Source organism: Perca flavescens, chromosome 4 (assembly GCF_004354835.1).
Source record: "Perca flavescens isolate YP-PL-M2 chromosome 4, PFLA_1.0, whole genome shotgun sequence".
In the NCBI taxonomy this organism is placed as follows: domain Eukaryota; kingdom Metazoa; phylum Chordata; class Actinopteri; order Perciformes; family Percidae; genus Perca; species Perca flavescens.
Window position 1 is genome coordinate 30,962,295 of NC_041334.1, and position 26,520 is coordinate 30,988,814.

At 41.6% G+C, this 26,520-nt stretch overlaps 4 protein-coding genes across 6 annotated transcripts in view; all 4 read right to left on the reverse strand.

Annotated features, from left to right (window-relative positions):
- cita (citron rho-interacting serine/threonine kinase a) overlaps nt 1–8,707 on the reverse strand; it is a 41,066-nt gene extending 32,359 nt beyond the window's left edge. For all 3 annotated transcript variants that reach the window (XM_028575921.1, XM_028575919.1, XM_028575922.1), the window contains exons 1-10: nt 8,596–8,707; nt 8,181–8,303; nt 7,896–8,037; nt 7,220–7,395; nt 6,169–6,270; nt 2,879–3,021; nt 2,312–2,405; nt 2,015–2,221; nt 1,676–1,829; nt 275–464 (exon numbers count right to left, since the gene is read on the reverse strand). In XM_028575921.1, the coding sequence (XP_028431722.1) occupies nt 275–464; nt 1,676–1,829; nt 2,015–2,221; nt 2,312–2,405; nt 2,879–3,021; nt 6,169–6,270; nt 7,220–7,395; nt 7,896–8,037; nt 8,181–8,282 (1,310 nt within the window). In that variant the 5' untranslated portion in view covers nt 8,283–8,303; nt 8,596–8,707. The remainder of the gene's footprint in view (nt 1–274; nt 465–1,675; nt 1,830–2,014; nt 2,222–2,311; nt 2,406–2,878; nt 3,022–6,168; nt 6,271–7,219; nt 7,396–7,895; nt 8,038–8,180; nt 8,304–8,595) is intronic.
- A 1,060-nt stretch (nt 8,708–9,767) lies between these two features.
- On the reverse strand, nt 9,768–12,364 carry LOC114554571 (beta-crystallin B3). Its single transcript, XM_028576494.1, has 6 exons — nt 11,459–12,364; nt 11,003–11,084; nt 10,750–10,865; nt 10,483–10,615; nt 10,264–10,406; nt 9,768–10,162 (listed from the first exon to the last, which is right to left on the reverse strand). Exons 1-6 carry the CDS (start codon nt 11,746–11,748, stop codon nt 9,856–9,858), a joined length of 1,071 nt encoding a protein of 356 aa, XP_028432295.1. The 5' UTR covers nt 11,749–12,364; the 3' UTR covers nt 9,768–9,855.
- Nucleotides 12,365–12,541: 177 nt separating this feature from the next.
- Nucleotides 12,542–20,243, reverse strand: LOC114554572 (uncharacterized protein KIAA1671). The gene is made up of 8 exons (XM_028576495.1): nt 19,821–20,243; nt 16,688–16,788; nt 15,496–15,592; nt 15,122–15,266; nt 14,807–14,943; nt 14,482–14,681; nt 14,235–14,320; nt 12,542–13,267 (listed from the first exon to the last, which is right to left on the reverse strand). Exons 1-7 carry the CDS (start codon nt 20,118–20,120, stop codon nt 14,245–14,247), a joined length of 1,056 nt encoding a protein of 351 aa, XP_028432296.1. The 5' UTR covers nt 20,121–20,243; the 3' UTR covers nt 12,542–13,267; nt 14,235–14,244.
- A 3,297-nt stretch (nt 20,244–23,540) lies between these two features.
- Nucleotides 23,541–26,089, reverse strand: LOC114553742 (golgin subfamily A member 6-like protein 22). The gene is made up of 2 exons (XM_028575082.1): nt 24,437–26,089; nt 23,541–23,552 (listed from the first exon to the last, which is right to left on the reverse strand). The coding sequence occupies exons 1-2, from the start codon at nt 26,087–26,089 to the stop codon at nt 23,541–23,543; spliced, it is 1,665 nt and encodes a 554-aa protein (XP_028430883.1).
- Between the last annotated feature and the right edge of the window lie 431 nt (nt 26,090–26,520).

Consider the following 26,520-nt stretch of genomic DNA (forward strand, 5'->3'; position numbering starts at 1 on the left):
ACAGGGACATAGCACCAACTGGCCAGGGCACCACACTAGGTTACCTGAAACAGGGCTACCTGGAATTTGTTGCCTAGGTAATGAGGAATCTAATGGCAGAACAGCAGCCCAAGGTAGCATGGGGTCTTTAATCAACAAAAGTGTGTTAGAGAGGTGTATGCAGGAGGTCTCTGCGTTGACTACAGGAAAAAGAGGGGTCGTCTTTGAAAGAAGGAAAAAAAAAAAAAAAAAAAAAAAAAAGCCAAACAATGCCAAGTAAACAGGTAGCACTTACTCAGTTTTGGCCAATGCTGTCAACGCTCTGCTGAAGAACCAGCCTAGAAAGGGAAGATCCTGGCCCTGGAAGCCCGCTGGCAGAGCTCCTCGCTGGGCTGCTGAGGGTGGCCGGGGGGCTGCCTGCTCCGGCTCCTCAAAATTAGAGGTGTCATCTTCAGCGTGCAATGCAGGAACGAAAGGCGGGAGAACTGCAGGGGAAAGGATGGAGTAAGAGAGGGCAAGGAAAAAAGAAGGCAGCAACGAACAAAGTAGTAAAAAATAAACGTTTAAAATAAAAATAAAAAACACAACAAGGAGAAAGGGAAGAGAAAGGAAGGGAGGAGGAACAGAGCAGAGCTGTAGGAGCCTAGAGTGCGGTAAGTCGCGCGGTGATGCACATGCTGCCTCTCCGTCCCTCCCTCTTTCTCTTTCATACACACATGCTCACTTGCTCTCCCTCACTGCAGCAGAGCAAGCTAATCAGCTGGAGTCAAGGCTGAAGCATAAAGCTCTATCTGTGTCCAATTACCAATAAGCCAATTCTATATTTTTCTTTAAATACAAACATTTATGTATGTGATTCTCTTTTTTGTATTGTATTTGATATTTATCACTCACAGACATTAATAAAAATCAATAAATCTTCTCTTCAACACATACACAGGCAATAAAAAGCTCCTGCATTCTAAACGCTGTATCATATTATAACTGGAAAACAGCTCAGAGAAGAAGATAATTGCTTCAGAATCACAAAAAGGGGGGTTTATTCAGCTGAAGACATGAGGTGTTCTGCACAGCATAATTAACACTGATCACCCATACAGTTACACGTGTGGATTTGCAGAACCTCTGTTGAGCTGCAGTTCTTTAATGTGACCATGCTTCACTGAAATTGTCCATTAATGCAAATGTTATGGGTGTGTTTTCCCATAGCTGGTCAGGTGAAAATGCCAAACTCTTTGTCATTGGGTGCAGTCTCAGATTTGATGGCAACAAAGACATCCAACAAACGCAAATGCATTGCCGCCCCAGCGAGCGTGTCTGGTGTTACTAGCGTAAAAGATTTGTGCTGCGTCTGTTGAGAAGCAGATGAGTTGCAGATATTTACTCTGTCTACCTCGCTTCTTGTCTATGCCTCCCTCCCATTCTCTTCAGGAAAGAGCTGGCCTACTGCCAATGGTGCAAAGAATCTCATTATTTTACTACCAACAACACCACTGGCAACGTGATTGCTGTTTACGTGCAACCCCACGAACACGGTACACCGATGTATATTATAAACAACATATATAGTTGACAAGTAGTTGTAGATCATCTGTCCAATAACGTGATTAAAGCGACACTGTCATTTCAAGCTAAATTGAGCATTTTCGCTGGAGAGACAGAAGAACAGAGTCTCAAGGGAGAGGAATCTCCACACCTTGTCTTAAGTGGTTCCAGTCTACACTGGAGAAGAAAGAGTGACAGCGAAGTCCCTGGAAACCCAGACGCTCTTTGGCTCCACACAGCAAGCTCTGTAGCAGGTCTACAAACTGCTTACTGGCCCGCGGCTCCTCTGGAAAATTAAGGAAACGCTGGGGGCAAAAAACATTGACATGGATTTATGACATGATGCATAAACTGATCACGCAATACTTCAGGTGAATCAGACTGCATATTTTCACTGAGTACGCTGGGAATGGTAAATAGGCAGTCGACAGCAGACCATTTCAGATCAGATACCAGTGACCAATGTCAGTACCAGTCGAGATGACAGTACCTGAAAGTTGAGGATATTGTGGATTGTCTTGGTGGAAGTACCACCAGAAAACGGCGACCTGGCATAGATCATCTCATACGCTATGACCCCAAGGGACCACCAGTCACACTCAACCCCATAGGTGCTGTGAGAGCCCCCATTAATGGATGCCAGGACCTCGGGGGAGAGGAAGTCTTGGGTCCCACCAGGGACTATGGGAGCTGCAACCTGGAAATGCATTAATAACACAGGATGACGTCACTGTCAAGCATACTGAAGTCAATAGCAATACATAGGGCAACTCCGTAATCTACCTACTGTTTTGTTAGCAGTCAGCCTGGCAGCTGATCCAAAGTCTGCCAGCTTGATGTGACCAGTCCGATCGATGAGAACGTTCTCTGGTTTGACATCTCTGTAAGTGGATAGTTAAGAAGGAATTTGATACTGCTTTTACAGAGCGGTTTGTTGCCCGAGTACTGTAATATGTCTACCGCTCTGATGATAATGGAATACATTTGTAAACTCCAGCAATATTTTTGTATTACATAACATCATCCTGAGTGCTCCAGGTTAAATTACAATGCTACATTTCTCATGTCCAGGTCATGTTTTCCTGAATTATATGCATTTTTTCCAGTAAAAACAAAAGATGGAAGAATGACATTTTACGAGTTGCTTTCACACCTGAGCTGTGCGGTCTGTTTTAACCAAACCCTGGAGCATTTTGTCAGATAGTCCGGTTCGTTTCGGGTGGTGTGAAAGCTCATTTGAACTGTGGTGCGGACAAGTATCAACTTAGGATCTCTGGCCCTACTTCCTTAATGATGTTGTTCCTTAAAGCCTTGAAACGTTAGGTCTTCATCATTGAGGAGGTTGGATTCTTACCTGTGGACATAGCCCAGCTGGTGGACAGCATGGACGGCCTCTACCAGCTCAGCCAAATAGAACTGAGCCATGGCCTCATCAAACTGATCCTCGTATCGGTTTAGCAGGGACATCAGGTCACCGCCTGGCAAGTACTCCATCGCCTGAAGACACATTTGTGTATGCAGTAAGAAACTGGTAGTATCAAACTATGTCCGGAACTTGCAATTTGAAATAATTATATCACATGCTGTTGAAACATTTATGAATGCCTATAAATAGGCCTATATTTAGAAATGAAAACAAAGCTACAAGTGTCAGACCACATGTGCTTAAGCTCACATCAAAGCTCTATTCAGCTTATAGGGTGGTTCTCCTCATTATAGATTCAGTTATGTAACACCGAATACTATTGCAGATTTGTCTGTGATACTGCAGTCAAAGGATTGGTCTTCAATAGCTAAACAAAATACACCAACAATAACTGCAACATCCTTGTGTATCTGAGATCACAGGCTAAAACGAGACATGTTTACAGTCAAAGCAACATGCCACAACATAAAAAGATATCTCATTAAGCATCTTTAATGTTTGGAAACACAAATCAACAGATCAACCTGACTCATGTTTGACTTAAGTTCTCTTTTCCGCTGTCTGCATCATGAGATGAAAGGCATTGGTTAGGATGAATTTGAGCTATATGGTGGCAGCCATACAGCCACAACAGGCGAGAGAGCCCCTGGTGCATGAATGGTCGGTGAGTCTGAATGAACGGGAGCATTCTCCAGTGTTACCTAGCAACAAGGAGACTGGGCGCCTCTCTGACACATGGATAAAGATGGATGCTTTGTATTTTCCTCCATGCTCAGTTAGGGAGCGGGGTGAGACAGAGGGGGAGTGAAAAGAGAGGAGAAAGAATGTAGACATGCAGGGGGCATATAGGAAGGTATAAGGAGAGGGTGAGTGAAAGAAAAACAAAGGGCAGTATACAGTACACAGCTTGGCTGGGCAGGAAAGGCTTTTTCCTACACCCTTAGCCAGACTATCAAGTCATTAGAGAAGATATAGATTATTTGTGAGGTTAACAGCCTTCACGATGCTTACACTGGATATTCTCTCTGAGGAGGAAATTGACACTGTGCTTCACGGCTGAAGATTAGACTGTTAAGAAGACGCTAACATTTTGGAAATTATGCCTTGTTGCCTCCTTAACCAGAGTCAAAGGAGAAGACCATCTATTAATTATATACCCACATTAAGTACAGATATCCAGGGGGTGTTTTGCCTATAAGTGAAACACAGGAAGCTTGGGGAAACAGTTAGCGCAGCTTGATTGTTGTATTTTTTTTCTCAGTTGTAGATGCTGAAATGGGACATTGTGGTTGTAGTTGCAATTAGCTACTTAATCCTAATTTGAGCAACAACAGCTATAGGCTAAAAGACTGCAGCAGCTCAGAGGTCCTGTCCAGTGGAGTTGCCAGCATTGAATAATGTTGTTAATCTGAACAAAGCCCTGGTGACTTTTGGCTGTACTGGCGGCTAGCCTGCAGGCCAACAATAACACAACAACAATTTGGTGATTATTTTTTTCACTTTTGAAAGAGGCTAACTATTTCCCGCCAGCTTCAAAGCATTTCTTCATCATACAAGTTGCTCCTTTCATTGCTCACTTCAGAACCCTTCCTGTAGCAGCTCATGCACTATTCTGACTGATCTGAACTTAAAGGAAAATTCCGGTTGATTTCAACACGTAGCTCTGTTGTTTGTAAATTTGGAGTGCTGGCAGTAGCGAGAAAAATGAAAACAATCGCTGTTGCCTACACTGTGTTATCCTCCTGCTACAGTTTGCATCCAGGAGGCTGAAACAGGGCAAGTTTTAAATGTGTTTTTAGCCTCTTAACATGTTTGAAATGTCATTACAAGTAGGGCTGTCCTCGACTAAAGAAATTCTTAGTCGACTAACACTTATACGATTTTGTCGACTAATTGATTAGTTGATTTAATTGACAAAGCTGTGCGCTTTGAGAGGTGGTTAAGAATAGAAAAGCACAATATAAATGTAGTTAATTAAACATCTGTAAAACTGAGTTTCTCCACAATTAATCCTGCAAAAGCACCACTTTAAATCTTGTGTTTACCATAAATGTGCTCAGAAGTTTCTTGGAAATAAGTAATTAAGCATGAATAAGCTTAAAAAATGACTAATCGACTAAAGAAATCTTAGTCGACTAAGACCAAAACGACCGATTAGTCGACTAATTGACTAAGAGGTGGCAGCCCTAATTACAAGTGCCTACCCATGTGAAGTGATTCCTTCTGAGTGAACACAGTGAATCTGACTGCAGTAGATGTGAAAGAAAATGCATAGAAGTTGTGCTTATTCAGCTCTGTTTAGTTCCGGTGTTGAGGCGGCAAGATACAAACCGTTTACAAACTACAACACCGAAAAATATTTTCAAAAATAGGCATATGCTTATTTTTTTAAAGTAAGTGCTGTAGTACAACCAGCAGGAAACAAGTTATGATTGAGGTAAGTTTGGAGACTACCTTATTTAATCATTGAATTAATAAATATTTTTGTTCTATCTTTTTTCGGTGTTGTAGTTTGTAGACGGTCCCTAAGTCTTGCCGTCTCAACACCAGAAAAATAACATTTAATTAACAGTCGCCACTGGAAAGCTCAGTGGAGGTTTTAGCTCAGTTAAATAAATGTTATTAAAGATTTGGAACAATTAGGCCAACAACTTATACAAAAGGTGACATTGAAAACAACTGCCTTTATGGTTTGTTACTCTGTGTAAAGAAACCACACCTAGAAAAAGAAAATTGTAATCTTCTACTGCAAACACTTTTAAACCATACCATGGTAGGTGCTTCTGTGAGTGAATTAAATTATCTATTTTGTAATGGGGACCATTGCACCCCCAACTGGTTCCGTTTAGTGTAAGAAGTTTATTCAGAAAACACAAAAATCTGCAGTTAAGCCTCTCTGGTTGAGCCAGGGACCACACTGGCATCATGTTTTTTTTACAGTTAGTATACTTCAGTTACTAACTGTAGTAAGTACCTTCAGACCTTCGTTATAACATAAAGGGCTGTACTATAAAGACCCTAGGAATTAAAATGTATAATATACCCACCATGCCTTACAGTGTGTGCCATTTGCTTGTCATGTATATTACCAAATTAGTCCCCTGTGGCTTATGGTAGTTTGCAAAAGACCCCTAAAACATTCTTCTGACAAGGAGAAATTTACATAAATTAGTAATTTCAGTCCATCCTCAAGATGAGAAAAAACCATGCAGTCTCACCAGATAGACATGTTCTTTATCCTGGAAGGCGTAGAGAAGCTGCGGGATCCAGGGACTGCTGTTTAGAGCCAAGATCCTGCGCTCCTCCTCATGAAAAACCACCTGAGAAGAATTAAAAAGGCATGCTCACAAATTGTGAGCAGTGTACCAACCACATAAACTCATCTATATCTAAAATACTGAAAAGCTACCATCTTCAAGACTTCAAATGGGGTTTACATGTAATTTTAAGGAGATCTTAATGCACATATCAAACATTTCCACACTAAGATTTCATGCCCTCCTTACCTAGCTTCAGTTCATGTTGCTAGTTTAATAAGTGGGAACTAATTTTGTCAAATTATGCAAAGTAGTCACAGGTGGCATGAACAAAACATTTCTTGTTCATTGTAGTGCTCACTTCAGATACCTTCCTGTCGCTGTTCATGTACTATTATGACTAAGATCTATTCTATTAGTCACATGCCAGAGAGCACAGCTGTGAAATAATGTACCCAAATGTTGTTATGTTGTATTAACCCTAGAGCACCCTCCAGTGGGGCTTTTTCAGACTGCAACTTTTATGTTACTCTTAAAACTCTTTAGTTCATTTAAATGCCTATGTAACAAATGTGTCTAAAAGCCATTCATGAACCTTTAGAACCCTTAAATCATAACTCTCACAGCAACTGAGTTTGGCTTCGGCTGTTGATACTGGTTGAAAGAAATGCTCAGACAAAACAGGCCTTCATCACAGCAGACATTTTGACTAGTCACAGCAGGAAAAGCACAGATGTAAGTAACAACATTACCAATGGCTACGTGTCCGCCGTGACAGTGAGCCAGCATGCACAATACTGAGACCCTGAAATTGAAGCAGCTAAATGGAATTCCGTAATCATTATTTTTATTATTTATACCTGTGTTTTTACTACTGTGACATATAAAAATGGCATCTGTATAAAAGGCTTATTATGTGGTAAAGCCAAATGATTAATGTAAAAAAAAAAAAAAAAATGAAAACAACTTTCTATTTTCTATATTTTAGTACTGTGTTACAGTAGTTACTTACATTTTCTTGAGTGCGTAAATCTGTCTTGGCCATGACTTTCAGTGCACAAACATCCCCAGTGGCCTTCTCCCGGACTACTTGGACTTCGGCGAAACGACCTCGACCCACCACGGCACGCACTTCAAAGTCAGAAAGACCAGGCTGCATGGCTCGCAGCTCTGAGACGACTTCAGAAACTGTTTAACAAACACAAAACACACAGAGGTTTTTCACCCATTGTTCCTGAGAAATTAAGTGAAATAACTTTTAGGATGTAAAATTGTAAACATACGACAAGTACAAAACCAAATTCTATTGAGATACACAGTTACAAAGACATACTGTTAGTATTGGTATGAGCCTAAATAAATTATATCTGGCTGGTACTGAAAATAACATAATATTGTTTTTATGGTCTATATTTGCTAATTATGGAATCAGAATATCAGTGATCTCTTTTTACCATGTCAATTTATACTGTAAAAACTGTGAACTACATGTAGAAATAGAATAAATGTATTATGGTGTTCAAAAAAATCAACAGCTCAAAATCCGTGAATAGGCACGTTTTAAAAGCTGAACCAACTAACTGTTACAATGCAGAAAGTATCAAATAATGTGATTGGAAAATAGTGTATGTGCCCAAAAACAACAACAACTAACAAAGAAATACTACACGTGTAAAATGTGTGCTTACACTTATTAACAAAGTTTGCCACATTATGTATCTTCATAAGCTCTGGGGAGATGCACTCTTGGTACAGTAGCAGCAGAGCCTCCAGAAATTCTTCCCGACCTAAAGTGCATCCTCCCTGCTGCCCACACAGGCTGACTCGGCCCTGGGGACAATACATAAACACAGGGAAAGGAAGTCAGCTATTGACAGTTAAGGCGGCAGGCGGTTATAACTGTACAAAGTGTTTAAGACCATGCATATGAACAGTTAATATCATCGGGATATCTAAGATATACATAGCTTTACCTGAAACACTTGGTTGAGTCGCGAGCTGCGGCTGGTGATGGGATCCGCAGAGCACGGCAGCGTTTTCAGGCTTCCCTGACTCACGTATTTGAACTTCAACATGGCTTCTTAACAACAGATAACCTGGGCAAATGACACATAGTAGGTCAAAGCAAGTAACGTTATATACTTTATTCTAACACGTTAACTGATTAGTGACATCTACGACGCTACAATATGGTTACACAAAGACCAAGGGAAAAGCTGTCAACAAAATGTCAACAATGCGTCCCTTTAGCATGCTAAGTTAACGTTGGCTAGCGTTTTGCTAACTTTGCTAAGAAACAAGAACGTTGGCGCAACACGCATATAATAACGTTAAGTGTCGTTCAGTTTTATTTACCGAGACCAAACTGTACGCTATGAGATTACTCACCAGACTGCCATGCAGATAATTATAATTTAGTTTTTAACATACACAGAAACATTGACATGCTAAGAAGCACACTGTTTTCCTCTCGATAAACGTTGTTTCCGGGTCGACTTTCAAATTTTGCGCGTTCGCCGCCCACTTCTCGAGCCTGCTAAATGAAGGTGGCGTGTGATTGGACCACTGGAATATTCTGGGCGGGTCCAGCTGTTGTTTTAAACCAATGACTGATGTTTCAGACCCTGTCCCAGTTCAACACAACAAAGAACGATTCATGCAGAATGGAAGGAGGAGAAATGTATGAAAATAATGTAACATTAGAATTGAAGAGTCGATTTAGAAGATTTATCATTTGACAGATGCAGTTACTGCAGATCTGAAATACCATTAATAACTAATTTTATATTGTATGAAACAGGCCCATTTGACTTGGGATGCTGGGGACCATAGAATGTATAACTCACCATATTTTTTAAAATCTATGCTTGGGACACACTCCAGTTATTTAGTAATGTCAAAATCAACTTATTGACATAGTTATCATACAGACCAGCATGCATCGCACCACATCCATATTCCACGTTTTCTATCACTCAATTTAATTTAACAGACTTGTGGAAATCAAAAGATAGAGAGAAAGAGAGATACAGGCCTGCCTATCTGCAATCTGCCTGAAGGCTTCTGGATCAGCTGTGGTGAATTTTCCTGATGTCAAATAAAGAACAGTTGTGATAAAGGTTGAAGACTTTCAGTAGATTGGCCAAAAGTTTGTAGCCTAGCATCCTCCTGCTTTACAGGTGGATCTTTTATAACATTCAGCAAAATGTCATAGTCATTGTCAAAGGTGCTCATCCTGCAACCCTGCATTCCCCTGATCCTGCGAACCCTTTGATCAACACGCCTGGCCATGCGACTTGGCATCAACCATTTTGGTACTGTAACCTTATACTGTTTCCCAGTGTAAATTGTCACTATTGCTCCTTTTTAGCCTCATAGACATGCAGTCATTACAAACTCTGAATAAACACGTCCTTTGTATTCCTTTATGCATAATAAATAACATACAATAATTTGCAGATAACCAAAATCAGGGCCAAAACCTTTATTTCCAACAGATTTACATGGTTCATTATATTCAGTTACAGTTTTCCAAAATTGCATGGTCAGATATTCTAGACTAACAGAGGGCGTAGTGGAGAGATTGGGGACTGGCGTGTAGCCTTTAGCCTCCCCCAGTTTGGTGTAGGAGGAGCTGGAAGTGTGGTGTTACGGTTGGGGTTGAGTTTTTGATTTGGGGTTGGGAGCAGGGTTAGGATCGGGATTGGGGTTTGGGTTTGGGTTTGGGTTTGGGTTGGGATTGGGAGTGGGGTCGGGGATGGGATTAGGATTAGGAGGTGTAGGAGCAGGGGCAGGGGCAATATAGCACCCTCTCTTGTGCCACTGCATGTCCCGCACACGTCGGACGGACTGGATCTGAGGTGCAGTGGCTCCCCAATCGTTCCAGTGCTTGAAATCTCCTTGCTCAAGCACATACTGGCACCCTCTGTAGCCTGGATACATGTATCCCACCCACCTTCAAAGGGAAGAGAAAGAGTAGTGTGTAACATATCTTTAAAAACAAAACAATTACATCTACTATAAATTATATTTATCATTTGGAAGGTTACATCTTACGTTCCATTGATAGCCTTAGCACTGGCCACTCGATCCTGGAAACCATGAGCCCACAGACTGGGAACGTCATCATCAACAATCTCCATCTTTCTACCTTCAAAGCCTGTATTTTCAAACAGGTGCAGCTTATGATCTGCACTGTCCTGGAGAGAAAAACAATAGGTTTGATCATGCTTAACAGGAAGTTACATGTGCTAATATTACACTGATAATACTGACCACTTTCAGAGGCTTGAATGAGCTCAGACTGTAGATACTCATGCAGTTGGTCCAGGCGCTCCAGCGTGGGTACTCTCCTTTCTCCAGCACAAACTGCTCTCCTGCAAAACCTGGACGTTCAAACCCCACCCATCTGACAATATGGAGAGAATGCATTTATATAATGTAAATGCACACATTTGCCCTAAGCAAGGGAAACAAATAGAAAACAGGATGCAGATGCAGTAAAATTGATGGGACTCGATGAAGGGAAATTAGATTACGTACGGTCCTGACTCCACAATGACCGAGCCAATTCTCTGCGTCTTCTCCAACACATCTATACATTCACCAGACAACTCCACCTTCTTTCCACGAAAGTTCTCGAACTCAAAAACTGCCAACTGCAAGATAGGTGGAGAGTGGGATAATGTGTGATCTGCACCATCAGCAAAGTCCCAATGCATGGAATTTCTGACTTGTCTTAATTTCAACACGTGTACATAATGTGTGAAGTCAACGTTTTTGTTCAATCAGGTACCTTATATGTGGCTCCAGACCCTCCTTGGCCCTTCTCTGCAGGCAGCTGGTCTGGGTTTCCCTGCTGGTCTGTCATTTTGCCTCTACAAAGCACAGCAATTACATTGTTTAATGCATTAGATCGATTATTACTCTTAGGTTATTGAATTTATAGAGGAAAATAGTGTTTACAGCACATACTTTAAAACATGGTCACAGGTAGAACTTCAAACTGTTTTCTTTTTACCAGAACTGCTTAGTTATAATTCTGCTGTTCAAAAATCTAACATAGCAGCAAAACATTTGCACACTTTACTTCTTTATTTTACTTAAATCCTAGTTGTGTCCATTGTATATGTAAGAATAACACAATAGTGCACACACAACATGCTACTTAAGCAAGCATTTGGATGCAGATAGAAGAGGGGACAGGGAGAGAGGAAAAAAGAAAGGTCTGCCGGAGATTTTTTTTTTTTACCTGGATGGCTTGTGCTTCACTGCACCACGTACAAGCCACGCTCTCCGTCTTTCCTCTTTCTTTTCTCTCTTTTCTGTCTGTCTCAGTGTGAGGGTGTTTGTGGGTGTGGAGGCCTGGCGAGCGGTCGTTGGAGGCCAGTGGGGGTATTTATGGTTTATTTCTGGCCACAGCAGCAAAAAGCCTGTTGATGCAGCAAGTCTGTCGCAACCATTGTGTCCATCACAGTGCTTCTCAATAGGCTTGCCCCTCTGCCCCTGGCACACTGGCAAACGCTGCCCAGCTCTGCCCATGCTGCCATCCTGACCATGATCCTATAGTGGGCACACGCACTGACTGCCAGCCAAGAGAATGAACAGGGATCAGTCTCACTCAGCAGTATTGGCCCCACCCAGCTATCTTGCACTCCAGTTTCCTGTCTTCTATCCGTTTCTTTACCTTTCTCTTCATCCAGCGTCCAAAAAGCTGCGCATAAATGAGACTATGTTGTAATTTTATCTACAAGTTAAAAACTGACCAGCAGGCACGTGCGTCTTCATGCTCCACTGACGCCTACCTTTTGCACTATGGCATGCAAGTTTCCCATCAAAAACACGCTTGATTGCATTTCATATAAAAGGTTTTAATAAAATTCCCTCAATTTCCTCTTATCGTACTTGATATCATAAATGATTACAGCATTGATGATGTCACTCTTCAACATTAAAAAGGCACATAAAAGCATTCAGAGCAGATTATTGCATTTTTCTGGGTTTAACATTTTACAAAACACCCTTCCTGATTGTGTTATAGCATGCTCAAAATTTCCTCCCAGCTCACTGGTGATGTTCTGACCCGATCTCTTAATACATCCATGGTTCATTATTTATCCAGGTAAGTCAATTGAGAACAAGTTCTCATTTGCAACAATGACCCGTAGTCCTAGTATGCATGTCTTTATGGTGGGAAGAAACCAGAGCACCTGGAGGAAACCCACACAAACATGGGGAGAACATACAAACTCCACACAGAAAGGCCCGGAACGACCTGGACTCGAACCCAGAACCTTCTTGCTGTGAGGCAGAAGAGCTAACCACTGAGCCACCGTGTTGCTGGGCATTTTAATAAAAACCAGGAAGTGCATCTTTACGTTTTGTGGAACTGGAAAGAGAAGACAGACATTTATAGTGTAACAAACAGAAAAATTCCCTTGACCATGTTACTAAGTTATAGGTACTTGACTATTCTATTGCATACATGTACTGTATGGATGGTAATTTGTTATAATTTTTCTTAAAGTGCTTATAGGTTTACTTGAGAGAATCTGTGATTGGAAAGATAATGTAAAAGGCATTTTGTACAATTTAAACTACAAATACACACAAGATGCAATCCATTATTTATATTCAATATTTTCTGTACATATGTGTTTGAGTGTATGTGTGAAGGCCTAGTGTCATCAGTCCCTGTCAGTATATGATGGACTAACACATTCAAACAATAAGACAGTCCATGGCTTTGCTCTAAATTACATTGGGGGTATTTCCCCTCAACTGAGCCTCTGTACAGCAGTAGAAAAACATGTACTTGGCATTAACACATCACAGTCTTGGCACATAGCCTTGGCACCATATTTCATTTACAAACTAGAAAAGTTCCTGATGGCCTCTACGTTCAGCAAAAGCCATGAATAACCCCCCCTGAATATATCATTAAAAGTCCAAAACAAGGCACTCAAAGTGAAAAATGGAGCAATTGTGGCAAGGTGTCTGCAGTCAGCAGCAGCAGCTGAGATGGATTGATTCTTGCTGAACAGCAATGGCACTGTATCTCCTAAAGGGAACGAGAGAAAGAAAAGTTCACTTTTCGACTTTATGTAATATAATTTATCACATGTATTTTGTTGGTTTTACAGTAGTATAAGCACTCTGCACTGCTATGAGTGCATTCATTTTTAGCATGGATGGCCCAAGTGGCACTCAAATCCATAACTCTGTTACATCGACGTGTCCTTTTTTTACTTACTGTAGCTGAACAAAATATAGCTGCAAGCAGCAATTTCAAAAGGCATTTAAAAGAACATCAAGCAGAGCAAACTGCATAAAATCACAATGAGGATGTCTTTACCCACTGCGCAATTTAGATCATGATAGGAGAAAGCTTTGCAAAGATATGACCCACTTCCTGTTTTTGTCCTTGCTGACAGTTTATTATACAGCTGCATTAAAAAACATTCACTTTGTATTATCGCAAACCTATCAAGCTGTCTTGCATTATGACTCACAAGCCTATTAGTCCTTTTGAATAATGCCTTCACTCCTACAGTAATTCCGGGTATAAGCCAAGTGTCAAAAATGTCAAAATGTTCATGCTTAACGCTCCTCTATGGCTGATCCTGTTAAATCCTATATAATGCTCTACATATCACAGCAATTCACAGGTTATGAAAGCTCTAATGTGCTTTTCATTAATACCAGAATCAGAATTCTGTTACTAAATAGGAAAATTATTTATATGTAGTGACCATTGGATCCTTTTTGTATGAGAATAAGCTAAACATGTGTGCTTTAGACAAACTCTGAATACTTAAAGAGTTATGTTGATTCATGAAAAGGTTTTACAATAATGCAAATGTATTGACTCTAAAATATAAGGAAAAAACACACAATGAAATAGGTGACTGCCCCCCTCCCCCAAGTCTATCACAAGCAAACAGCAGAAATCTTCTTATTAACTTTTAAATTAATATTTTATTATATTTCAAAGAATCTGTGTCTTTGGTATTTCAGGTATTGCTCACCTGCGTCTGGCTAAGCCTCGCTGTCATACTGACTCAGGCGCTTCTTAGACTTCAGTTCTTTCAGCCAAGCGGGAGAGGAGACGGCACTGAATGACACAGAATCACAGGTCAGAGGAGTGTCATGACTAAAATGCATACCAAATTTGAAATAATTTTCTCATCATTTATATATATATATATATATATATATATATATATATATATATATATATATATTTTTAGGTATGCTGTCATGTTCTTTTCCCACCCTGCGTCCGTGCCGCCTAAGGGTGGCAGCACTCGTGCAGCCCCTGCCAGATGAGCGGCATAGCGAATAGAGCGGGACTGTTGTGAGGGAGATGGTGCCGCTTCCTCATTTTGACTTTCCTTCTCTTCTCTTCCCTTGTCTTCTTCCATTTCCTCTCTTCCTCTGGTTTCACCTCCACCTGTTCTCTTTTTTAACTGAGCCTTGAAGAGAAAGTTAAAGACATTGTACTCAATTCAAATGCCTCCCATTTGTATCATGTTATATGATAAAAAAAACTGGAAAACATAATATACTTAAGTTTTCCTCCAACTCTAAGAGAACTTACAATCAAGGCTGCAGGGCTCAATCCAGGGAACATGGGGACTCTCTGAGAGGTGGGAGGAGGAGAGCAGACCATCTTCGGTCTAGGCTGCTCGTCGTCAGAGTCCGACTCCCTTTGCTTAGAAGATGCCTCTTTTTCATCTAAAAACAGATATAACGGGTCAGTCAGAACATGCAGTAAATCAACATTTCCAGACTGCTTTTTGCCTAGAGCGGATGTGTTTAATTGAGACATTGTTTGCTTATTTTGAAAATATAAAAAAACACTGAGTTCAAGCTCTCCATGTAGATTACATGACATTATGGATGCAGTAATAACCTGTGGAGTCACAGGTCCTCCAGTCTGGGCTTTCTTTTGGAGCCAAACCTCCACGGAGCGAGCGTGATTGACGCGTTCGAGTTCGCCTCCTACCCAGATCTGCCTTGGATTTCTGCACGCTGGTGTCGAGGAGAGGAGTGGAGCTCTGTGCACAGAAACACACACATAATCCAGCAAGCAATTAATCGAACACACTGTATTCACCAGTGTGTAATAACGCACCATCACACTACAGCAATGCAGATGCAAGAGTTTTCCCAGGTACGCATGCAAATTAACAACCAAACTACATGTTAATGTTTGCAGCGGATGACGCAGACATCAGCTGTCACCATTCACAAAGGGGGGAGGATTAGGAACTAAGAATCACCAACCTCCGGAAATGGAGCCAGCTCAGGCTCTCTGTAAAAATCAATGGTATCAACTTCTTCAGAGGGGACTTCAGGAACCTGGTCAGGGACGGGCTTTGGGCTGAAGAGAAAGAAAGTTATTTAAAATCGTGTGTGAGCACAGAATTAAATTAGAAGGATAGAGGAACTGTTTAGATTCTTTCAGGTCAGGTTCAGGATTAATTTTAGTCCAATTTCTGAGTTTCTGTGTTGTACTTTATTAGCCACAAGGGGGCACAGGGAACTCAAGTCTCAAAAATACTTGACATCACATTTTTGTGTGCAGCTACACTTGGTTATGCTATCAAAGGATTTATGTTTAAAAAACAGGACTTGCAAATTGCATATCTCATTATGCTGAAAATTGAAGTCCAAATCACACATGGATTTAAACAAAAAAATGTTGGTTTCACAGTCACATTGGGTTATTGTTGGTTACACTACATGCTCCACTGATCATACTAAGACACAAGTGCTAAACTTGGACCTCCAAACTGCACCTTCAGCCTGCTTACTTCTTCAGTGTCAGAAAGCTATAGTGCTTCTATTTGTAAGTGTGCTCAATTTGAATCAAACTGCCTCAATGTGAAGCCACACCTTCAGAACAAGACACAAGGAATGGCACTCAAACCTGTCCAGTCCTGTCTGTCTCCCATCAGAGTAAATGAAGGACATGAAGCAAAGGAAAGATACAGTCTGCAGTTCACAGTATGTATTACTGCACGATATGAGGAAAACATGCAATATGCGATAACGGTGTTGCATTACTTACGATACATAAACAGATATTAAAATGTATTCTGTTCTGCATCTCTGCTGCTTTCAGTATTCTTCTAAAATACAACAAATTGCTTGTTGAATTTAAAACAAATAAAATGAAATCATTTCTAACATTCTATTATTGAACAAATTGAACATTGAATTGCATATAAAAGGCACCACTTAAAAAGAATGAGTTACATTTTAATGTGCACTTATCTACTGATATTTTCTTCCAACTAACACAAAAAATCTCTGAGTGTCCATCGCGATATGTTGCAGCCTTTTGCGATGTGTATATTGTGCCAGTTGATATTGTGATGATGATAAAGAAAAAACAATAGATATTGTGCAGCCCTTGTATGGGTGTGTGTGTGTGTGTGTGTGTGTGTGGGGGGGGGTGCAACCTCTTTCCTACCTGTCAATTTCAGATGTCTGTTCACAAGCCTCATTCTGCTGGTCTGGCTCATAGTCTATCAATACATCAGTGTCTTCATCGTTTGTGCTGTTAACTGGTGCCTGAGAGACAGAAAGACGGACAGTAAATTAAATTGGAAAAAACATACCATAGAACAGAACCAGAGAAAACATAAAGGAAGCATTTGACATTTGGATATATTTTCGCCAAAGTCAACTCCAATTTCATGTTAAGCAAGTGCAGATATCTAGCGGTACTACTCTGCCTCTCTCTATGTGTTGGATCAACTGCTTTATCACACAAAATCACATGATGTAAATGTTTTTTTGTTGTTGTGTAAATCTGCATAAGAAAACTTCACATTGTGGAGATGAGGCAGAGAGAAAATGGAGTGTGTGCTGAGCCAAGATCACTAACTACAGAGGACTAAGGACCAGCCAAGCATGCATCTTTTAATGAGCCGGGTCACAGAAGCTAGGCTGTCCTCAATAAACACCATGAGCACTGGCATACACACCTATGTATATGCCTACACACAGACACACCAAACACACTCATGTTGTCACGCCTACATGCTGGAATGCATGGGTGCACACACAAACACACACACACACACGCACACGCACACGCACGCACACGCACACACACGCACAGACACACATTCCAAACAAAAGCAACTACTGTGCACTTCTTAGCAAACATTCCTTTAAGCTCACTTCACATTTTGTCAAGGGGCACATCCCAATTTTATGTTGGCTGTATTGTCACCTGGATACAAAACAACACTTGAGTAAACACCCCTGCCCTCTGTATGATTTCACACACATCTCATCTCTTTCATAAGTCCATTTATTACTCAGAACTCACACGACAGCAGCTTCATTTGCACAACGCCTGTTATCTGGCAACATCACAGCATGAATGAATAGGCTTCTAGTGATTTTCCTATAACCACAGACTGGTGTTTAGGTACAGAGAAAAACAAAGTCTGTTCTAACAAAGACACAGTCTACAGTGGTGCATTTCCACCACCATGCATATATCTGGAATCTATCCCACCTTTACTACAGAAGTAGCCACTGCAGCTTCCAAACTTTTTAATGTTGTTAGCTAACATTTTTCAGTACATCAGTACTATTCACAAAAAGCTTCCATATCCCAAAATCACCAATTTTACTTCAAGTACCCTGGAATGAAATAAAAATCAATTTTGACTAAGCAGCGGAAGACGCTTTAAACTCAACATTGACATATTGAACATGTTAGCAAACAGCTGCCTATTTTCACATCTAGCAGTTACAGAGCAACTTCATTTGGAGTCATGTTTCTGGCCACCTGACAAATTTAAGTCCATTATTTACTCTCCTTTTAGCTCTGTTATTGGCCTCCACCAACTCTTGAGGGAAATGTTTAGCTCTTTAACTGCTAAGTGCTCCACTATGTTATCTGTCTGCCACTTGGTGCTGGGCAGGTAGAATACAGAGGCTTTATCAGATTTTTTTTGCTGTTCCATGTGGGGTTGTCACTATGAGTGGGCACCTTTCACATTACAAAGTAATTTAGGCCATTGTTAATATGAAAATATCAATTAGTGCAGCTTTAATCTACACGCGTGCAGCCGGATTCAGAGGTACATACACACTCTGGAAACTCTATTGAGGCATTTTGTTCCTTTTATAAAAAGTATTGTAAACAATAATCAACACAACAACAACAGCCTCTAAGTTGCTAACATAAGAAACAGATGCATTAAAAACTTCACAATACAAAAACTACAACTCTAAACAGCAGTAAACCTGCATATGCGTGAATGTGCCAGCACAGTATGCGGAGGACGGAGGATGTGCAAGTCAAGACAGAATGGGCTTTATTATAGTTTACCTCCAAAACATTTTTGTCACGGTCAATGGAATGTGTAAACTTGTTTCTGGTGTAGTGGAGAAGATAACAGAGATGCCACGAGCACAACTAACCAAGACTATAATCCAGAATTAGACTGTCAACAAAACATCACCTCTAATAAAGGAATGTGATAGATCATCAAAGTGGATATAGCCTGCAGGTAATTTTTACCTTTTGATCGTTGCTTGTGGCTCTTGCGCATGCACACCCACAAACAGTATATCAAAGACACACATGTTCACACTCACATGCAGCCAGCAGCCACAGTAAATACTACAAAACTACCAAAGACAGATTTCAGCCTATATCTCAAAAACTACCACCTGTGTTACAGTTGGCACTCAAAGCAGATGACAATAAGATATGCAACAAGGGATAAGTATAAAGGAAATCAGATACCTGCTATTATGCTGTTTTGACAGCAGATTTCCTGTTGAACTAATCGACAAAGTGTTACATTGAAGGTTATTTCATCATTAGGTCTCTTAAAATACTTGTGTTTCATCTTGACACCTATTTAGACATTGTCTGATAGTTTTCAGTAAGATGAAATAAAAAAAAAACATAGTTATCATCTAATTTAAAGGTTAATATAATGTAATGGGCTCTGACGTAAGGATAAATAATGGGGAAAATGCCAATTGCAACGGTGAAAAAGCTTTAAAATGGCACCAGCCATGACTAAATGTAATCAGCTTGAGCTTAAGGCACACACAGAAGCAGAGGGCACAGAAATAAATAGCCATACTTGGATAAACCTTGTCTATATCACACTTTGTTATAGTCCTCTGCTTTATCTCTGACACACACCACAGCCACAGAGGGAAAGGGCATGCATGTACACTGATAAAACACTACATTTAGACAACTTTATCAGATAACTGTGGCCTTCCTGAAACAGGCTGCCACTGGCTACTGCACTCCTTTTTTACATTTGCATGGTTATCCGGTAACACATGTGAGGGGGAATATTAGACTATGGGACACATAGTCTCACTATGGGAGCTTTGGTGCAAACTGTAAAAAAAAAGCACCTAAATTGAATGAAGCCAGGCCCTAAAGGCTCCCATGTTTATGTATCATTGTGCCTAATGTCAATTAAAATGAGCTAGACAAACCTTTGAAGGTTTAATGTAGCCTAAAATCTGATTGTCATTAACAATTCTAGTTATTACACACAACATTTCAAAGCCTTCATTGACTTCTACAGGGTTACTACATCAGCTCTTACAGAGCAGGTTGCAGTGGCTCTCCTCTGCAGAGTCTGCCGACTTCTGACGGAGAAGCGGCGCAGGGATCTCCTGCTACGTCTGGCGAAGCTACGAAGCGGTGACATAGCTCTCTGAAACCTTCCTGTTCCGTCTTCACCTTTTTCGTCCTCCTCTTTATCCTCCTCTTCCTCCTCCTGCTGCTTCTCTTCTGCGGTGCCCCACACCAGCTCCAGAGCCCCTTGCAAGGAACGTCGCACGCTGCCGACCCAGCCCGCCACCTGCAGCTGGGCGGCCGACAGTTTCCCTCCGAAGTACTGCATGCTGGAAAGGCTCACACAGCTGGTCGTAGAGGCACTAGGGTCACTATGGGAACTGAGTCACCAGAGAAACTAAGGTTCAGCTTTGTTAGAGATGAAGGGTTTGTATGGGTGAGTCAGAAAGCTGTGTCTGTAATCTGCCTTTCAGTTGTCATTTTCAGCAAGCACAAGGTGAAGAGTTTTTTGTGAAAAGGTTTCTGACGTCATGCAAAGCGAGATATATTCCATTTGAGCGGGATCCATTCTCTTTCTCTCCATGTTTTCATGGTTCAGCTCAGACAAACTTCCTGTAACAGTCTATTATTTGCTGTCGGTGACGAAGTAAATAGTTTGACCAGCCATGTGTTTGCACTGTGACAACACTATTCCACTGCAGCCTTCACTATGATGGATGTGACATCCTAAACAGCAGCGTCCCGAAAAAAGATCATCACATCATGATCCATTTAAAAACACACTGACAGAGCTATCTATCCAAACTTTCCCTTTGGTCGTAAATAAAAAAAAAAAATAGCAACAAAGCTTTTAGTCCTGCACAAAACTGTTTTAAGGATTACCTCTTTTCATGTGCACTCTCTTTCACTTCTTCTGCCACAGTCAAGCCTGTTTGCTTGTGTAACCACGTCCAAGTTCACATCACTACTCCGTTTTCCATTCAGAAAAAAAAAGGGAAAAGCAGGGTGGGAAATATCTGCCATTCCAAACATCCAAAGCTGGGTACAGAGAGGTACAGTAGATCACCCCTTTATCTCCTCCATACCTGGGTGATTTTACAGAATGTCAAAACAAAGCGTAGCTCTGTGCACGGATGTGGAAAATCCAAAAGGAAGGCAGGAAGGTGCGGCAGGCCGGGCCAAGGTGCGGCAGGCACCTCCCTCTACTGTTCTCTCCCCGTAGGTAAATGATGCAGGTAACTGAATGAACCGGGTCTTTGTGAGAGGAGTAAGAAGAGGGAACAGCAGAAAACTGGAAGACTTTTGGAAAGTTGAGGGAAAGTTTGAGTACTAGATGACTGAGAGAATGGACAGTGGACATGTGAACTTTCTTGTCCGTGGTTTAGCCCATCCTCTTTTGAGTGTATTAGTGCCAGAAAGTGTGTGTGTGTAAGAGGGGTGACGGGCTCTCTCAAAAGGGGTTGGAGAGATTGAGTAGAGACAGAGACAGAGAAAGAGAAAGAGTGGCACCATGTATGGTCATTCTGACACGCTGCCCTGTTGACCAAATCCAAATGAGGACATGATGACCACAAAGTACCTCGGCTCTTCTCACTATAGGATCTATCCATCCATCTTTCCATCAGCCGTTTAGTAAGTAACCTGAATGAGGTTGCACGGTTGGCTGCACAGCTTGTGTTTGCCCAGTAAATATTGTCCACCATTATGTCCTGTCAAAATAAAAGCTTTTCTCTGCAACACAATGGTGTCTTAAGTTTTTCTTGCAGCATAAACAAGTTTCTTAAACTCTCTCTCTTTAAACTTTACTGTTTTGTGTTATGGTGGCCATATATATTATAGTGGTGCAAGGTAGGCTACTCTACATTAGATAAACTTTTAGGTTTCTGTCATGCAGGATAAGGAAGTGCAAATGTTTATAGAGCAGCAGCGCCACTCAGTGGTGAAAACAGGACTGGACTCAACAAAGCAGCTTAGTGGCTATACAACGCCTCCTTACAGTAGTTCACTGGTTATGTGGATTGGTTTGTTTGCTGAAGCATGCAAACAGAAACACAATATCAAAAGGACACACACACACACGCGCACACGCACGCACGCACGCACACACAGACACACACACACACACACACACACACACACACACACACACAGTTAAGGGCCCCAGAGTTCAGTGTTTTCATTAATTCTGCAAAAATGCTGCATGTTCAAACAGGTGGTCAACCGATCTGTCTTGACTTCACTGTTCATTGCTTGTTTGCTTCCTTGGCTCTTTTGATCAACATTTCCCAGCAACATTAGCTGACTATTAGACGTCCAGCTGATAAGGACTACTTCTTTCAGGCAGTACAGCCATTATGTTGAATTGTGGGTCCACCCAGAAGTTTGCTCAGACATGGCTTGTTGACTGCAGCTGTACTATATCGTCAATGGGTCCTTGAATGTGAATCAACTGAAGCAGAAAATAAACATTCTGTTAAAAGCAGCCTTATGATATGTAGAGTATGATAGGCATAGCAGCACTAATACAAAGCTAATACTTCTCCAATTTGTAAGATAAAAGTCTTCAGTCCACCAACACTTAGAGGTTGTCCAGCTTCAGGCTAAACTATAGACAGAATTAACAATTGGACATGAGCTACAAACGAATGCCTGAATTAAGAATGGGAAGGGTGGTCAAATGGATTTTACTAGTCAGAAGTAGAGAACGTCTTTGTTAACTCCTCCCATGAAAACAGCGTAGGATTGCCATTTCTTGGCAGATCTTTATATTTTTATATTCCCAAATCGGCACAGAAAGTAAAATTAGCAGTGGGGACTATAGAAAAGATCCCATATCATAGTATCTATATCATTATATATTTTAATATAGTACATTTTATTGAAAATGAATTGAGTAATGTATAATGGGTGAAATAAACAGACAGGAAGATCTGTTTTTAGTTATTCCAGTAATTTAAAGCACTAGTTTGATATTTTAGGAAATTCGCTGAGTTAGAATAGAAGATTTAATACCAATCTCACCAAATATGAAGCTATGGCTAGCTCTCTTTATCAGTTATCTTAGCTTAGCATTAAGACTGAAAACAGGAAAACAGCTAGCTTGGCTCTGTCTAAATTATATATGATGTATTAACTGGCATGCATTAGAGGTGCTGGTAGGCAGTTTTTGTTACCTTTTGTTACCAGAACCAGGCTAGCTATGGCCCCATATGTCTTTATGCTAAGCTAAGCTAAGATAAAACAAGCTAAGCTACACGGCTGTTGGGCCCAGCTTCATAGTTATCATACAGACATGAGCGTGGTATCAATTGTCTCATCTAACTCTTAGCAAGACCAAATAAGCATATTTCCCAGAAAGTCTAACTATACCATACTATTCAAGTGGATAAATATAGTGATGGGAGAGGCTGGCTTACTGCATTACAGGACCAAAAAATAAATCTAAAACACGTAAGGTGGAACCCACTCACTGGCAATCTGCTCCAAAACCTCTAGCACTGATTAGGTAACATTCAAACTGCAAAACTCACCCATAGCTGCTGGAAGTAATCCATCCAAGACCCCCATGTGAAATAATCCATCCCTCCTTCTTATGCTCATACAATGTTTGTTTTTTTCTTTTAAACTGCCTTTGTCTCTGAAAATAAATATTTTCTTTATGCACAAATAAGAGAAAAATGAAAGCAGCAGAAAGACTAATGCAGGAGAGATGCAGAGGAAGTCGTAACCTCACTTCCTGTTAGAGTTCTTAACCACACATCTTCAAATGTGCACCAGCAGACATAGATTTCACACAATCGGATGTAATTTTACAGTTGACTGAACGATTCAGAAAATGCACCAGGAACTGTCTTTCTCACCCCGGAGATCTTATCCTCAGGGGTATTTTAATTTGATCGCACGAAATGAGAATCACTTTTTATCACCACACCTCCAAAGTCAACACTTATCTTTTTCCAACACTACGAGTATTTTTTTTATTGGAGGAAATAAGGTCTTGCTGTCAGCAAGGGCAGGTACTACTACTGCACATAGATGTAGATTTCAGGCCATGCTTGTTTCATTACTCAATGTCACACCTAGACACACACCTAGACAAACACACACACACACACACACACACACACACACACACACACCTAGACAAACACACACCTAGAAAAACATACACACACACACACACACACACACACACACACACACACACACACACACACACACGTATTTAAGCAGTGACTGAATCAGGGCGAAGCGAGTATAACAAGATGTTTTTCCCCGTGCTACAGGAATGCCAATGTGTTGGTGCAGGTGGGGAGTGTGTGACTGCCAGGATGATTCAGTGGTGAAATAATCACATTTAGGCCTAGCTGCATGTAGACTCCTGTCTCTGTGCCTAACCTCACCCTTTCTGTGTCATTGAACAATTTCCCCCTTCCATATTAACTTTGCTGGTGTTCACAACAACAGAATCTACCAATAGTGGGTACAAATCGCGTTGCATTCCAACAGAATGGGACTGAATTTTGTATTTACCTCCTGCTCGTCTTCTTCTTCGTTCACTTCATCTTCCATTGTCTCCTCCTCTTCCTCCCTCTGCGTCTCCTCCTCCTCCTCCTCCTCCTCCTCCACCCCCTTCTCCCCCACCTCCATGGAGATGAGCTGTTCTTCCTCTGGTTTTTCCTGGGCTAATGTAGGCTTTGGGCTGCCTGGTTTTTCCACCTGCTCTGGCACTTTACTTTCCAGAGGACTGAGCTCCAGGGGTGCCACCACTTCAACTTCCTCTCTATCCGCAGGGACAGCTGGCCGACTCTGGATGAGCGGACTAGTTTCCACTTTTGCCTGCGAGCCCCATCTCTTCGGTTTGACTGAAAAGTCGTCAAAATCCACTTTCAACAGAGGCGGTTTGACAGAGAAGTCATCGTAAACAACTTCGACCTGACTCTCGCCCGTCCCGTAGGCTTTCACTAAGGGGGAATACAGTGATTCGGACTTTTGAGGCACATCTTCAGAGTCAAAGCTGATTAAATTTGGCCCCGCACTCTCTCGTTCTTCCCTCTTTCTCTCCTCCTCCAATCGCAGCTCTTCTTCCAGTTGTTGTGCTCGCTTCCTGTCCAATTCCACTCGCATTTTTCTCTCCAGCTCCTCCACTCTTTCTTTCTCTATCTGTCTCTTCCTTTCCTCTTCCCTTCTTCCTTCCTCTCTTTGTCTCTCCATCTCTATTTGCCTCATTCTCTCCAACTCTTCTTTTTTTTGCTGCTCTTTCAGCATCCTTTGCCTCTCCCTTTCTCTTTCCTCCGCCTCCATTCTTAATCTTTCTTTCTCCCTCTCCTCTTGTCTGAGTCTCTCTTCTTTCTGTCTCGCCCTCTCCCTGTCCTCCTCCTTCTGTTTCTCCATCTCTATTTGCCTCATTCTCTCCAACTCTTCTTTTTTTTGCTGCTCTTTCAGCATCCTTTGCCTCTCCCTTTCTCTTTCCTCCGCCTCCATTCTTAATCTTTCTTTCTCCCTCTCCTCTTGTCTGAGTCTCTCCTCTTTCTGTCTCGCCCTCTCCCTGTCCTCCTCGTTCTGTTTCTCCATCTCTATTTGCCTCATTCTCTCTATCTCTTTTTTTTCTTGCTGCTCTTTCAGCATCCTTTGCCTCTCCCTTTCTCTTTCCTCCGCCTCCATTCTTAATCTTTCTTTCTCCCTCTCTTCTTCTCTGAGTCTCTCTTCTTTCTGTCTCGACCTCTCCCTGTCCTCTTTCTGTCTCTCCATCTCTATTTGCCTCATTCGCTCCATCTCTTTTATTTCTTGCTGCTCTTTTAGCACCCTTTGCCTCTCCCTTTCTCTTTCCTCCGCCTCTATTCTTAATCTTTCTTTCTCCCTCTCCTCTTGTCTGAGTCTCTCCTCTTTCTGTGTAGCCCTCTCCCTGTCCTCCTCTTTCTGTCTCTGCCACATCAACTCCAACTCTTTCTCTCTTTCCCTCTCTCCTTCTTCTCCTCTCTGCCTCTCCGTCTTGTTCACCCACTCTTTTTCCCACACCTCCTCTCTTTCTTTCTTTTTATTAATTTCCTTCTCCCTCAGTTTTCCCTCCAATCTGTATTCCTCGTGGCCGTGAATCAATCTCTCCTCCTCCTCTCTCGGCCTTTGTCTTTCTCTTTCCTCCCTTAGTCTCTCCTCTTTCCTCACCTCCTCCTTCATTCTCTCTTTTTCCCTCTCCTCCTGATCTTGTTTAAGTCTCTCCTCTTTCTGTGTCGCCCTCTCTCTTTCCTCTTCTCTCTGTCTCTGCCACATCAACTCCATCTGCCTTTCCCTCTCCATCTCTTCTTCTCTCAGCCTTTTCCTTTCCCTCTCCTCTTCTTTCAACATTTCTCGCTCCCATTCCTCCATCCTCTGTCTCTCCTTTTCCTCCTCCTTCAGCCTCTCTCTCTCCCTTTCCTCCTCCTCCCTCTGCCTTGCCTTTTCTTTCTCCCTTTCTTCTTCTTTTCGTTTCCGCTCCTCTTCCAACTTGAGTCCTGCCTGTTCGTTCTCTTTTGCTCTCCGTCTTTTCTCAAATTCCAAATGTTTCAGTCGTTCTTTTTCTTGCTCTTGCACCTCATCAGCATCCTTCTTTTGAATACCTCCTACTCTTTTGTAGACAGGCACTGAAACAGGGATGTCTTCCTCAGCTTCATCCCCAGAAGCCTCTTCTTCTTCTTCTTCGCTGGAATCAGACGCTGAGCCCAGGATCAATGGAGGCCCACCATCATCTC